The 15,706-nt window shown below is 42.8% G+C and overlaps 1 protein-coding gene across 5 annotated transcripts; it reads left to right on the top strand.

Annotated features, from left to right (window-relative positions):
- Window positions 1-15,643, top strand: LOC309331863 (NXPE family member 2-like). Of its 5 annotated transcripts, none has more exons than XM_081844394.1 (7): window positions 1-41; window positions 8,186-8,293; window positions 10,484-10,544; window positions 11,248-11,944; window positions 12,492-12,547; window positions 12,893-13,108; window positions 14,300-15,643. In XM_081844394.1, the coding sequence occupies exons 1-7, from the start codon at window positions 27-29 to the stop codon at window positions 14,833-14,835; spliced, it is 1,689 nt and encodes a 562-aa protein (XP_081700520.1). In that variant the 5' UTR covers window positions 1-26; the 3' UTR covers window positions 14,836-15,643. The 5 variants fall into 5 exon arrangements, with proteins under 5 accessions (XP_081700520.1, XP_081700521.1, XP_081700522.1 ...); XM_081844395.1 differs by having other exon boundaries at window positions 1-115; XM_081844396.1 differs by lacking the exon at window positions 1-41 and adding an exon at window positions 995-1,354.
- Window positions 15,644-15,706: the final 63 nt, after the last annotated feature.

Raw genomic sequence — 15,706 nt, 5'->3', positions numbered from 1 at the left:
AGTGATGAGGACATGGAGGAATCCAGATGGGAATGAGATTGGTGAGTAAGGGATTAAGTGGCTCAGGACAGGATCTGGGTCCAAAGCCCTTCCCCATCTCTTGTGGAACAGCTAGGTAAGAATCGCTAACCCATTTTTGCTAGATCTCTGTAAGCAAGGGTTACAGTTTATAAAAAGCAATGCTAGCAACTGGAAGGGTGGCAATGGGTTTTCCAAATTGCCTCTGGGACTACCATGGCTTAGACTCAATTGGGGTTTACTGGGTGCATACCAATGAGACCATGGGCTCATCCAGACTTCTGCTTCTCCCACCACTTTCCCCTGGGAAAACCCACTCTTCAGTGCTGAATCGGAGCAAACATCAATTGGGTTGTCCACATTTGTTCTGATTTAGGGCTAAACAGCCATTTTTTCCTGGAGAAAGCAGTGGGACAAGCAGAAAACCGCTCAGACCCATGTCTAGGAAGCACATGAGAAGTGGGAAACCCATTTAGCCCTATGCTTTCTGGGCTCAACTTGCACTATAATGCCCCCATACTTCTGAAACTGTTTTTTGCATCATGTGAAAAGTCAAACGCGAGAAATGAAGTTACACAGAACCAGGCAGAGGGCTTTCCCAGCAATGGCACCTTCCCTGTGAAACGCCCTCCCATCAGATGTCAAGGAGATAGTTAACTATACAACTGAAGACATCTGAAGGCAGCCTTGTATCAAAAATGTTTTTAATGTTTGATATTTTATTATGCTTTGATATGTGTTGGAAGCCACCCAGAGTAGCTGGGACAACCCAGTCAGATGGGTGGGGTATAAATAATAAATTTGATTATTACTATTACCACTACTATTACGGAATAGGATGTCCCTGTGTTCATCAGAGAAATGTTGAAAGGTATGCATTTGAATGGCAATGGCCATTCAAGCCCCCTCTAATATTTTATTGGGGAGTTATAATTAATAAAATTGTTGTTGTTGTTGTTGTTAAATATACAGTCATATGGAAATTAACAGGGGAAAGTCGTGAAAAGGGAATAAACTGCCACGTCAACACAGCCTAAGTTACATGGATTCAGCAATGCCTGCACTCCTTTCCAATTTGCTTTTGGGCACAATTCCAAATATTGGTGATTAATTTCTGCTAAAGCCCTAAATGGCTTGGGTTCAGGGTGACTCAGGGGCCTCTTTATTTACCAGCCAGCCCAATGCTTAAGATCTGGGTGGGTATGGGGGCGGAAGCCCTTATCTGTCTTACCTCAAGCACAGAATCACAGACTGTAGGGCTGTTCAAAAACAGAACCTATGCAGTGGCCGTCCCACAAGGCTTGGGTGATTTCCCTTCTCTGATGCTCTTCTTCCGGTGAGTGAAGACATTCTTATTGCATCCTAGGCTTCTGCCTGGTCAGGTAGGTAGCTGGTGGTGTTAAAACGTGCTATTTTATCTGCTTGTGCCTACCTCTGTTGTAATTTATATTGTTCTGTTACCTGTTTTTATACAGTAACTGTTGCGGTATTGTTTATGCCAGGGGTAGCCAACATGGTGGCCTTCAGATTTGGAGACTCCAGTTCCCACTGGCCCCAGCCAGCATGCCCGCTGGCAGAGGTGCCAACTTGAATAAAATATTGGGAGGTGGGCAGGTAAGCCCTGCCCCACATAATCGAATACAGGCTGGTGATGGGAGTTCCAGTCCAACACCATTTGGAGGGTACTGTGATGGCTATCGCTGTCTTCTGCGTTAGAGGGGCATGGTAGAAACTGCTGCATAAATAAAAGAAAAACCAAACATCCAAATCCCTTTAGCCAACTTTCTTCTTGTGACAGAGGGAATTTGTTAAAGGTGGTGGCAGGGAACCTTTTCAAGCCAAAAGTCCACACTTCTCCTTTCATTCCTGCTTCCCTGAGATCCTTCTGCAGTGAGCACCAGAAATTCTAAGAGGACTAGCATTAAGATCTAGCTTCCAAATAGCTCCAAAATGATGTAACTGTCGGGATTTTTATGAGATATTTTATAAGGAGGCCTCAATCACTCTTCAACTGGGATCCTACTCTACTGCTGTCCTGGATGCCATTGCAGTGATCCCATCATCTCAACCAAGCACTGCTATATCAGACAAGTTCAAAGGAGTTGAGTTTTGTGGGGGTTTTTAATATATGAAAAGCCCCCAAAAGTATCCACAAAGGAAAGAGCAACAAATGCTAACCAATTGGTTCTTACATGGAACAGCACCCTAGCTTGCAAGCACAAGTGTCAGGTCCGACCCTGGGTCCAGTTTCTCTTCTGGTCCTTGTCCCTCCTTCTCTTACTTGGTTCCTCTAGCTCCACTGTTCCCTTCACCCCTAACCTCTTGCACTGACTTACCGGTAGTTCCTTCCTCCTCTCGGCTCTTCCAGCTCATTGCCTTTGATCCTCCTACCACTTTCTGATTGGTTTCCTGTATTTTGGTCTTCTCCCCAAATGATAAACTCTCACCCAGTTTCTCACCTCGCTGTGCCTGACCAGAACAGATTACTCAATCTCCCACACACACACCTCCCCACCGGCAACACAGTGCATATGAACTCCTGTTTGGATCTGCAAACATTGTGTTCTACATCCTGCGAAAATCTCTGGCCAAAGTTCATTGGTACCGAATGGGGCTCATCTTAATCATAGTTGCTACTGAAGATGATCTGTGTCCATCAACTCTGTATTTGCAAACTGTTATGAGAAAAAAAACCCTGCTCATTTTCCCTTACGGGGTACCCAAGAGCCCATATAGAGTCCTTTTGTAGGTTCTCTATCAGTAGGAGAAAATAACAGAGACCAACCAGAGAATATTGAGAAGCAAAGCAGCGAGTAAGCCTGTTTTTTATTAAACTGTTGCAACAGAGTCCTCACTCGCCACCAGCAGGAAAGAGGAGGAACCCAGAACAAAGATGTGCCTGCCCTCATATAGACTTTTGAAATTGCACATCCTTAAACTCCAGACCACCCCCAGAAATATCATACATACATCACAGAAGGGGTGTAGCCCAGGACCACCTCCCCCAATACATCACAGGGGGCGGTCTAAAACAGAATGCTGAGTGTGTTCTCTCCTGTCTGGCAGGTTACCTGATTGCATTATCTGGGTTTTGGCCACTCTTTTGTTTTTATAACTACTTAATTCCCAAATGGAAGTAATGGAGGCAGTGAGAGATTTGACTTTCTTGGGCTCCATGATCACTGCAGATGGTGACAGCAGTCACGAAATTAAAAGACGCCTGCTTCTTGCAATGACAAACCTAGACAGCATCTTAAAAAGCAGAGACATCACCTTGCCGACAAAGGTCCTCCGTATAGTTAAAGCTATGGTTATCTCAGTCCTGGAAGTCTTACTTAACATGATAAGAAGGGACCGCTTGATACAGGGCATTCAGGTCGGAGTTAAACATTACAAACTTAAAGCTTTTGCAGATGACCTTGTTTTGACATTACAAGAGCCAATAGCTAGCACCAAGAGGGCATTAGAAATAATCCAGGACTTTGGTCAAGTGGCAGGATTTAAGTTAAATAAGACAAAAACTAAGGTTTTGGAAAAAAAATTGACTCTGATTGAAAGAGAAAGGTTTCAGAAAGAGACAGATTTAACATTGGTAAAGAAGGTAAAATACCTAGGGGTAAATATGACCTCTAAGAATGTGAATTTATTTAAAGATAACTATGAAAAATGTTGGTCGGAAGTGAAAAAAGATTTGGAAATATGGACAAATTTGAAACTTTCCTTGCTAGGCCGAATTTCTGTTATTAAGATGAAAGTACTGCCGAGAATGTTGTTTCTGTTTCAATCATTACAAATTATTGACAAGATGGATTGTTTCAAGAGGTGGCAAAGAGATATTTCTAGATTTGTCTGGCAGGGCAAAAAGCCCAGAATAAAATTTAAGATACTTACGGATACTAAAGATAGAGGGGGATTTGCCCTGCCAGACTTGAAGCTTTATTATGAATCAGCAGCTTTTTGCTGGTTGAAGGAATGGCTACTTCTTGAAAACACAGACATCTTAGACCTTGAAGGTTATGATAATGCATTTGGATGGCATGCATATTTGTGGTATGGCAAGGTTAAGGTACATAAGGCTTTTAAAAACCATATTGTCAGAAAAGCATTGTTTAATGTATGGTCGAGATATAAAGATCTTTTGGAAAGGAAAACCCCAAGGTGGCTCTCACCTATGGAAGCTAAAGCGTTAAAAAAACTTAATATGGAGACCAAATGGCCAAAGTATTGGGAAATTTTGGAAGAGGAAGGTGACAAATTGAAACTGCAGAGTTATGAGAAACTTAAAGATAAGGTGCGAGACTGGTTACATTATTTCCAAATAAGAGAGGTTTATAACCAAGATAAGAAAGTGGGCTTCCAGGTGGAAAAATCAAAGTTAGAGACAGAATTGTTAGAACCCAATGCTAAGACATTGTCAAAAATGTATAGTTTGCTGCTTAAATGGAATACTGAGGAAGAAACGGTAAAACCTGCTATGATAAAATGGGCATAAGATATAGGATATAACATTATGTTTGCAGACTGGGAGAAGTTATGGACCACTGGGATTAAATTTACGGCATGTAATGCCTTAAGAGAGAATATTATGAAAATGATGTACAGGTGGTACATGACCCCAGTCAAGCTTGCAAAGATTTATCATTTGCCCGATAATAAATGTTGGAAATGTAAAGAAATTGAAGGTACATTCTTTCACCTTTGGTGGACGTGCCCAAGGATTAAGGCCTTCTGGGAGATGATATATAATGAACTGAAAAAGGTACTTAGGTACACATTTCCTAAAAAACCAGAGGCCTTTCTTCTGGGCATAGTCGGCCAATTGGTGTTAAAGAAGGACAGAACTTTTTTTATGTATGCAACAGCAGCAGCGAGAATACTTATTGCAAAGCATTGGAAGACACAGGATGTACCCACTCTGGAAGATTGGCAGATGCAAGTGATGGAGTATATGGAGATGGCGGAAATGACTGGCAGAATCCGAGACCAGGGAGAAGAGTCGGTGGAAGAAGATTGGAAGAAATTTAAAATGTATATACAGAAACACTGCAAAATTTTTGAATGCGAATGATGTTGAAATGAAATGAAGTGGTTCTAGCAAATATGTTTAGAAGTTAAAATTCGAGAGGACAATTAATTAAGTGTAAAATAAGAGGATAAGAAGTTGCTGATTAAATTTCTAAATGGAATACAAAATAGGGAGATGTGAGGAAGTCATGAAAGTAAGTTAATGAATGGTATGATATTTGAAACAATGATTTTTAATTTTTCTTTTTAAATTTTTGTTTTTGCTTTTTGTGTTTGTGTGTTTTTCTGTTTTTGTAAACCTTTTTTGTAAAATTCAATAAATATTATTAAAAAAATAAAATAAAGCTATGGTTTCCCCAGTAGTGATGTATGGAAGTGAGAGCTGGTCCATAAAGAAGGCTGATCGCCGAAGAATTGATGCTTTTGAATTATGGTGCTGGAGGAGACTCTTGAGAGTCCCATGGACTGCCAGAAGATCAAACCTCTCCATTCTGAAGGAAATCAGTCGTGAGTGCTCACTGGAAGGACAGATCGTGAAGCTGAGGCTCCAATACTTTGGGCACCTCATGAGAAGAGAAGACTCCCTGGAAAAGACCCTGATGTTGGGAAAGATTGAGGGCACAAGGAGAAGGGGACGACAGAGGACGAGATGGTTAGACAGTGTTCTCGAAGCTACCAGCATGAGTTTGACCAAACTGCGGGAGGCAGTGGAAGACAGGAGTGCCTGGCGTGCTCTGGTCCATGGGGTCACAAAGAGTCAGACACGACTAAATGACTAAACAACAACATGCAGCTGTTAAAAGAAAAAGGAGCCCACAGTTGGGAGAAGACGGCCAGAGATGCTTCAAGACAAGTATAGGAATCTCAAGCGCAATCCTAAATACAGTTACTTGAGAGTAAGCCCCACTGAACTCAATGGGGCTCCTTTCTAAGTATGTGTGCTTGGAGAGAGAGCATCCTGCTGACTCTCCTCCCTTGCAGAGAGGGCAAGCAAAAGGAGAGGCTGCAACCTCTGAGTCCCAACTCCATGTGATGCACCAGCTCTGAAGGGCAGGCAGAGGGCAGAACCGCCCCCGGGGGTTGGAGAAAGGGCGAGCAGAGCACAAGGAATCTCGAATATATATATAAATATATATATATATATTTGCCTTGTGCTTCCTCATCCAATCTTGCCCCTTTCTAAAATATATTCATTGGTGTGTGCTTTTCTTTTTGTACATCTGCCAAAGAATAAAATAAAATAGAATCTGGATTAAGGGGTTTTTTCAGGACTGGTGAGGGTGTGCTGTATCCCATCGGTCAAGTGGTGGTGGCACTCACCTTCTTCTGATAGGAAATGGGGGTACAAAAAATTGGGGGGGTTAGGAGGGTCAGATGGGGCGAGTGAGAAATGTTCCTGTTTTCATCTGTGGAGTGTTGTGTCATGAGACAAAGGTCCTTGAGATCAGAAGCAGGCAAGGCCTAGGCAGTGTGGCCTACGAGACCTACACAAATCTTTCAAAGCTAACTTAGCAGTAAAATGCTGTGTCACTGTGACTCATGCCTCATCTTGGGCTCCCTATACAGTGGACGCTGGGGTTGCAAACAGGATCTGTGTGAGATGCACGTTCGCAACCCGCAGTGTTCACAACCCGCAGCGGCGCTTCTGCGCATGCGCAATGCGCAATTTAGTGCTTCTGTGCATACGCGGCCGCTGAAACCCGGAAGTAACCCGTTCCGGTACTTCCTGGTTTCGGTGGGTCCGTAACCCGAAACAATGCAACCTGAATTGTCTGTAACCCGAGGTATGACTGTAAATGTAACCAGCCATCTCTGTGGGCCTCAGTGTCGTCTGTGTGTGTGTCAGCCAGTATGTTGTGTTGTTGCAGACAGGGTGGCTCCAGGACTCCAATTAATCAGTAACCAAGATCTGTGCCTCTGTGGAGACTAAGATAGCTGCTATGAGCACTCTGTGTATGCTCTTTGACTACGCTGTTTATGAACAAGTTTATTTTCTTCAGTAAACCTTTATTCTGTTCATGAAGAAGACTCTGCTTGATTAATTTACTGCTGCGTGATATGTTGGGAGGGTATGGGGCGATCCCATGTTCATTAAAGGGGGCAGCAACCTCAGCAGCTTTTAAGAACAGGTTTCCTCTCATAGACAGCTATAAAGCTATTACCTGGACATCTTTCTCCTCACACATTTACGAAGCACTATTTCTGTGTTTACTCTTCTTCTGATGCCTCTTTGGGAGAAAGGTTCTGCAGAGGGTAGTAATGTATCCTCATGTTACAGGAAAAATCCGAGGGCTCCCTTGGACAAAACAAAGACACCAACCAGGATAACTTGGAGCAAAACAGCAGCCTGTAGGCTTGGCCTTTATTGAACTGTTGCAACAGGGTATTCCCCTCACGTGCAGGAGAGAGGAAAGACCCAGAAAAATGGTGTGCAAGACCTTATAAAAACTTTTGAAATTCCCACCCTGTAGATCAAGCCCACCCCCAGAAACATCATGCATACATTACAGAAAGGAGGGGTTGAGGGAGGAGTTGGTGGTAACTTGAGTGTCTTGTCACCTGGCTGGTTCCTCCTTTCCCCCCTCCCCATGAGTCACTTCCAGGAACTTCCAGGAGACAAAGGGGAGTTTGCAGTTTCCTGCCCCCTGAGGGAAGATCTGATCAGAGTCCTTTGTTTCAGTCCATGCTGAATCTACTCCCATATGCAAGTTCTTTGTGATCTTGATTGTCTTCTGTCTAGGAGCAACTGGGCAGGGCTCCTGTAGATGTGCTGGTATGGTGAAGGGATTATGGCTGCCCTGTATCAAACCTTCCCCATTTTGTAGTCCTTCCTTCATGGAGTAAAATAAAATGGAACAGTGCAAATCCAATGTATGGTTGATTTTCTTATGAATTTATAACAGAAGTGTGGCGTATGTAGTGTGTGAGTGTGAGTGTGTGTGAAGTTTGTACAAACAGAATGATTGGGGTGGGGGGTTTCCTGCTACACTCACCAGGGGGAACTCAAGCATGTAAAAATGAAATTGGTTTTTACCATGAATTTCTATTCACTGCTTGAGTTCCCCTTCAGTCTTAAAGCAACATTCAGATATGCTACACTGATAAGAGTTGAAATCAAGAGTAACTCTCTCCTCTCACACAGCTGATCAGAATGCTTTTAGTGCAGATCCTGAGGCCGCCAACTTTATTGGCCCTTGTCCTGGGAGCAGTCCTTGTCCTCAGCTACACCTTCCACAGAATGGAGACCAAGGTAGGAATCATTCCTCACCCAGTTTCTTCTATGAAAATAAAATGTTGGCAAAGCGAAAAAGTGGAATATAAAGTACCTTAAAGAGTTTTTTTTTTCCTTTTTTAAAAGAGGGTCAGTCCCTGATGTTACATCCAGTATGTGTTTAGTGCCTGGTGACCCTTAAACATAAAGTGAGCATCTCAACTGGAACTTAAATAAATAAATAAGAGAGAGAGAGAGAGAGAGAGAGAGGAGTTTTCACCACAATATTAATTTAGAGTTCCCAGAGGTATGACCATGTTAATCTGGAGCTGCAAAAAACAAAACAAATCAGCACCTTAAGAATCTAGCAAATGCATTGTGGCATAGACTTCTGTGGATTTAAGCCCATTTCATCAGATGCATGAAGTGAAATCTTTGTAGGTAGGATTATATATACAGTGGTACCTCGGGTTACATACGCTTCAGGTTACAGACTCCGTTAACCCAGAAATAGTGCTTCAGGTTAAGAACTTTCCTTCAGGATGAGAAGAGAAATTGTGTTCTGGCGGCGCGGCAGCAGCGGGAGGCCCCATTAGCTAAAGTGGTGCTTCAGGTTAAGAACAGTTTCAGGTTAAGTACAGACCTCTGGAACGAATTAAGTACTTAACCTGAGGTACCACTGTGTATACACACACACACACACACACACACACACAATGTTGAATGGCAGTGTGATGCAAAAACTACAGTCATTATAATAAGAGATTAAATATATGCTACAAATGTAGCAATTTTACCAGGTCTTTTTTTTCCAGCCGGAACATACCAGAACGGTGTACCAGGACCTCTCAGTTGGGCCAAGGAAGTGGAGGGAGAGACCTGACCAGCCTCAGCAAAGCCCCGCTGGGCCTCTGATTCATGAGGAGACCCTCCCAGGAGGCCAAAGGGGACATCCACTACGAGCTCTGGAAAGGGTCTCCTTGCAAGTTGGAGGCACAGCAAGGCTTAGTTGAGGCTCTTCAGCCTCCTGGCCAATAGTAGATGCGTGTGAAAGCTCTGCCTCAGCTGAGCAAGCCCCCCACGCCATTCTGGCTCACATGAGCCAGAGATGCAAGGTAGGGATTCATTCAGCTGCTCAGATAAGGTGCAGAAGGCTCCCCTCACCTCAGCTGAGCAGCCTCAGCAAGCTTGAAGTGAGTTTTCTGAGGGAAGTGTGTTCCAGCACCCTATGTCTGGGAAAAATGCACTGAATGTTACGTTGCCTTGTTTGTTTGTTTTCTAATATTTATATTTTATTAAGGTATTTCAGTTAAAAGAAATAAAGTGGGGGAAAGAAGGAAAAGTGAGAGGGAGAAAAACAACAAGGATACATATAAATGGGAAAATATAGAAACAGTATACAATATTCCCATACATTCATGTATAAATTGCTATAGTGTTGTTGTCCTAGTGCTTATGAAAATGTTAATAGCCTACTACATTTTGTATAAACACATTCCAAGTGTTCTTGTATTTATCCACACAGTGCCTGCACCTGTAAGCCGTCCGTTCATAAATTGCCTTGTTAAATCAGACCAACTGCCATGTAATCCAATATTTAGCTTTCGGTTGAGGCCAATCAGAGACCTCTGGGATGCATGGAACTGTGCGTGTTTGTGTGTGAAAGTGACCCCCTTCCCCAGTCCTTTTGTCCCTGCCACCTGATATTTAGGGGTATACTGCTTTTGTATATGGAGTATCACAGATCACTACTTACACCAGAACTGCATGAAGCTGACAGCTCCTCTTAAAAAAACAAAGTTGGCATTTTTACCCATCACCATATTAAGCATCTCTTGTTACATTGTGCCAGTTCACCTCTTTGAAACAACCCCTCCTATGCTTTCACAGTTTAGCCAAATCCAGCCTGAAGATGTATATACGTATTTATTCAGCAAGTTATAAGAGGAAAGTGGGAATCTATCATTCAGTGCCTGTTTCCGCAAATATATTGCCATTGAATTGTGAGGGTATTGGCTTGATTCTGCCTCCAGAAATCAGTGGCCTGAGAATAAACTCCCCCCACCCCTCTGTTTGGTGATTCAGGATGAGAAATTATTTTGGGGAGCTAGGGAAGAACCCACATTTTGGTTTCATCATTTCCAATTTGCTGCAAATGAACCCATTGGAGCTGAGGCAGTGTCTCTGTGCTCACCCTTGAAATTATTTATTTTTAATTCCACACTCAAGTTTACCATCTTTGGAGGCCTTGGGAAGCAGTTTAAAGAAAATGAAGTTCCTGCAGGTATTGGTAAGCATTTTCTTGTTAATTTTGTAACCACACCAGGCATTATATCAACACAACGCATTGTGAACAATGTTCATTTTCAATAAAGAAAATATGTGGTGCAGCTTATTCCCTACCTCTGTTTCCCAGATTCTTGTAAATTAAAACATTTTTAAGATGATGGAGGGATTGCAACTTGGTGGTAGAACAGTAAGACCTAGGACACAGGTAGGCAAACTAAGGCCCGGGGGCCATATTAGGCCCAATTGCCTTCTAAATCCAGTCCCAGAATCAGTGTGTTTTTACATGAGTAGAATGTGTCCTTTTATTTAAAATGCATCTCTGGGTTATTTGTTGGGCTTGCCTGGTGTTTTGACATAAGCAGAATGTGTGCTTTTATTTAAAATGCATCTCTGGGTTATTTGTGGGGCATAGGAATTCGTTCATTCCCCTCCCCCCAAAAAAAAATATAGTCCGGCCCCCCACAAGGTCTGAGGGACAGTGGACCAGCCCCCTGCTGAAAAAGTTTGTTGACCCTTGACTTAGAATGATTGCCCAACATTTCCCATTAAAAGGACAACGTAGCAGCTAATGTGAAAAACCATCTGCTTGAGGCCCGGCAGAATCTGCACCAATATATAGACAGTCCATAATAATGGGCTACATGCACTAAGTGTCTAATATAAGGTGGCTTCCTTTTTAATACTATTAAATGCTTCAATCACAGACAGCAGGAGTGAACTTTGGGCAATGAAAGATGGAACCCCGAGACATACTAGAATGGAATGGGCAGAAAAGGACAAAGAAATTAAAGCTGTCCTTAGAAAACTAGACGACTTGATGCCCAGCATCACTTTCATGGATATCAATACCACCACAAGTGCTAAGAACAGCAAGGCCACCATCTTAAACTACAAAAGCTCTTATTGTGTTGGCGAGTATTTGATGGTTCGACTGGATTTATACAACTACTTGGGCAAGAGGAAGGAATACGGAGGAGACTTCTTACAAGCGAGGATCTCCTCTTCAAGTCTTAGGGCTGGAGCTTCTGGGCACATCACAGACTATAGGAATGGGACGTACCTAGTCAATTTCACTTTATTTTGGGAGGGCGATGTCAGAGTGTCCATCTTGCTCATCCACCCCAGCGAAGGAGTTTCAGCACTGTGGGCTGCAAGGAAAAAAGGCTACGACAAAATAGTTTTCAAAGGCAAATTTTTAAACAAAACGTTAGATGTCTTCACTGAATGTGGATTTAACAAGACCACAAATGCAGAACTGTGCGAGTATCTAGATGAGCGAGACCAGGAGGCCTTCTACTGTGTGAAACCAAAATATGTGCCATGTGAAGCTTTCGTCCAGCTTTCGTCCAACAACAGACCCATCTCATACTTAACAGCCATAGAAAAGAGACTTTTAAACAGGTACATTCTTTGCTGTTCAAATGCTTTATCTTAGGGAAGTACTGAAAACTCCTATGGGATCCTCTAAAAGGTTCTTTGAAAACAAAATCTGAGTGATGATATCTTATCATCTCTGCTGGCCATGCTGGGAAGAAAATCTCCCTTGTTCCATCCATTTGCAGAACCAGGGAAGGTTTCTTCACAGACCATTAAGTGCACACCTCCAACATTTCTCCCATGAAAATAGGGATGTCCTAAGGAAAAGTGGGACATTCTGGGATCAAATCAGAAACCTGGACAGCTTCTGTAAATCCAGTACTGTCCCTGGAAAAAAGGGATACTTAGAGGATCTGAAAGTGGCTTTTGAAAACAGGGAGAAGTTGTGCTTCCATCTCTTTTCCAAAGTTCGGTTATCAAAACAGTTACAAACAGGTGTTCCCACTCCCCTTCCAATGGAAGATTGGCTCAAGTGTTGAGTTTCCAGCAGTAGCCATTAAGGTGTGTAAAAACCTAATTTGTCCTCGTCTGCTTTTCTCTAATGAATATTTTCTCTTTCTTGAACGTCCAGTGTTGGAATTCAGATACCTCAGAATTTCGGGAACATTCGTGTCGTGCCCTGCAAAAGTAAGCTAGACTATCTGGTTCTGGTCACAACTTGAATGCAACAAATGACGAAATTGAGGGAGGGCCTGTATTTTTAATTGGTATTGTAAGACTGAGGTGCAATGTGGCAAGAACAGGACTATTTGAAAAAAGATGATGGGAGGAAGAGTTTGAAAGGGGCAAGAGAGAGAGGTCATGGGAAGAATAATGGAAGGGAAAAAATTCAGTTATTGCTTAGGATGACTTGATTTCCTACAAAGATGAGAATCTGAATAGCCAATCACTTCCTGGAGAGGTCTTGTGTGGTCAGAGGCAGTATCAGCGACTACTTCCTTCTTCATCCTCACATTTGTTATATTTCTTCAGCGAGTAAGGTGATGAGAGACAAGTGCAAAATTGGGATGGCTTCTCCTGTCCCCAGCGGCTACGTTTTGCGCAACACCTGGCACCCAGAATTTTGCTCCATCCATGATTTCAGCACTTTGGATAAGATCGGTGCGAGTCTGAAGAACAAAATGATTTATCTCATGGGGGATTCAACATCATTTCAATGGATTGATTACCTTACCAAGAGAGTGACAAGTACGTCCTGGCTGGGTTTTGGATTTTCTCACTCTTCTGAGATCCAAAATGTTGTCTGTCTTCCTTCCTTCCTTCCTTCCTTCCTTCCTTCCTTCCTTCCTTCTCAGTTTAGAAATTTTGGACTACACCCTCCTTTGAACAGCAGATCCCCAAAACCTGTTATTGCAATGGGCAGTTTTCTTAAGTTTCCAAAGCAGCTTGCTTTGCAGAATGTGGGAGGTGGGACTGTAGTTTAAGGCAGTGGTTTTCAGCCTCAGGTCCTCAGATGTTGTCAAACTACAACTCCCATCATACCCAGCCAACTTAGTCAATGACCCAAATTGAAGAACACTGGCTTTAAGGAATGCAGCCCTCTGTAGGTACACAAAGATAGCTGCATAATTCTGCGGCATTAGGGTCTTCAGTAGAGAGGAGTTTCCGTGCCTTCTTACATGAGATACAATCCTTGACATTTCCAGTTAAAGTATCTGGAACCATCTGCTTGCTAACGAGTGCTCTACCACTAAGTTATGGACTCTTGGACCTGACTACCTAGTATTGTGAATGAGCTCAAGTGCTCTGAATATTTTTTGGGGAGGGAATGTTGTTGGAGCCTTGGAAGATCAAGACATGTAGGGCAGAAAAGTTATCCCATCTGAAACAACAATGGGGTAATAGCTCCGCCCAAGGCATGATGGAGAACAGCAACAACCAGGAAAAGATAGACATAACATTTTACAAGGACAGGAAGAAACACCACGGACAGAATAATTGCTACACACAGGAAGAAAAATGATATAGTTTGAATGGTTCACCTGTTGATTTATAAATCATTTAATGTGTTGATACAAATGAAAGGCATTAATATTGCAGTTGTTGTATAAGGGATTGTTATTTTGACTGGAGTGTAATTGAAATTAATAAGATTTTGGAATGCAGAAATAAAGTAAATCATCAAACCATCAATTCTAGCACACAGGGGGGCACCTAAATTATATAATTTGGCATCTGAATGGTTGGTATTAGTAATTGTATTATAATATGGCATTGTTATAATGAGGCTATAATTGGAATATTGTAATTGAAAACTAATAAAAATATTATAAAAAAGAAAAGCTGTCCCTTGGAACCATCAGAACTTCCTTGCTATTAGTTTTCAAGACATTCCTATTAAAGTATTTTATTTCCTCTTTCCAACCTCTTCTTTGTTAGCGCTGAAGTACTTGGATCACCAAAGCATTCCAGTCTTCAAGACACGTGTGGCTTTGGACCTGAAGAGGAACACATTCATCCAGTGGAAAAAACATGGGTACCCCCTTGTGACAAAATCCTTCTATTCAGTGAAAGATCTGAATTACATTGCTCGGGAAATCGACCAAGTAGCAGGAGACAGCGACACAGCCATCGTCATCGCTATAGGCCAGCACTTCAGACCATTCCCCATGGATCTCTTTGTGCGAAGGGTTATAAACATTCGCCGCGCCATTGAGCGCCTTCTCTTGAAAAGCCCTGACACGAAAGTCATTGTCAAAGCAGAGAATATCCGAGAAATGAATGCAGACACAGAGCGATTTGGCAACTTCCATGGCTATGCCCAATACCTTGCCATGAAATACATTTTTCGAGGTCTCAGGGTTGGTGTAATTGATGCCTGGGACATGACTATCGCCTATAATTCAAACACAGTTCACCCACCAGAACAAGTGGTTTGGAGCCAAATCATGATGTTTCTAACATACCTCTGTTAAGAATGACCTTGGCCCTTATGATCAACAGAGAGAACCATCTTGCCTGTTCCATTTGTGGCTGCTAGGCTGGTGACTGGAGCAGCCTGATGGGACCATGTGTCTCCACTCTTGAAGGCACTGCAGTGGTCACTGGCCCAATTTAAGATGTCATTACTAGCATGCAAACCTGCAAACAGCTTGGGATCCAAGTACTGAAAAGCGCCTTCCTCAACCATCTTGAGCCCTACAATTAGCAGGGAGTCCACCACCGAATGCTGCCTAGTTGGCACTGATCTGGGACAGGAGTCTTCTTGTTGGCAGTTTGCCATTTATGGAATGCCCTCCCTGGTGAGATGTGTCTGCCTCCCTCACTAACATTCTGGAAAAACTTTAAAATATTCCTCTTCACCCTGGCTAAAAGATGCCATTCCTAGAAACCTTAAATTATTAGCTATGGAATCACTCTCAAATAGAGAATAATCAGACTGGGGGCAGCTGCTTCTGTGTAAGTAACCAGCAGGAAGCCTCTTGGCTAAATCTCAGTGAGAAACAAGATCTATCACGGGAAGTAACTTGGGAAACTGAGCTTGTGTGTAACATCCTGGTATGCATTTGCTAATAGCCTAATCTTCCAATCCCAGGGTGGCTTCCGCTGAGCCAGGTTACAACAACTGTTGCTTGGGCTGCACTAGATGAGCAGCAGTTCAGCTTTTTATTCATAGGCAAAAGTACTGCACATGACAGAGTAGAAACCAGAAGAGGGAGCTAAAGGCACTGAGAACATACACTTAAATAGAACTCTGCATTGATTTCTAGTTGTGCAGGGGGACTTGCCCAGTGGCGTAGCATGGGTTGTCCGCACCTGGGGCAAGGCAAGTAATTTGTGCCCCCT

The sequence above is a fragment of the Podarcis erhardii genome, assembly GCF_964252035.2.
Source record: "Podarcis erhardii genome assembly, chromosome: 16".
NCBI classification, from domain to species: Eukaryota; Metazoa; Chordata; class Lepidosauria; order Squamata; family Lacertidae; genus Podarcis; species Podarcis erhardii.
The sequence above is the reverse complement of the archived record's forward strand: the minus strand, read 5'-3'. Positions and strand labels throughout refer to the sequence as shown.

Bases quoted from the DNA above. Each gene is read 5' to 3' on its own strand.
- LOC309331863 (XM_081844394.1), top strand. The intron at 10,545-11,247 runs GTAAGCATTTTC...CTTCAATCACAG, and splicing joins TGAAGTTCCTGCAGGTATTG to ACAGCAGGAGTGAACTTTGG. The intron at 11,945-12,491 runs GTACATTCTTTG...TTGAACGTCCAG, and splicing joins GAAAAGAGACTTTTAAACAG to TGTTGGAATTCAGATACCTC.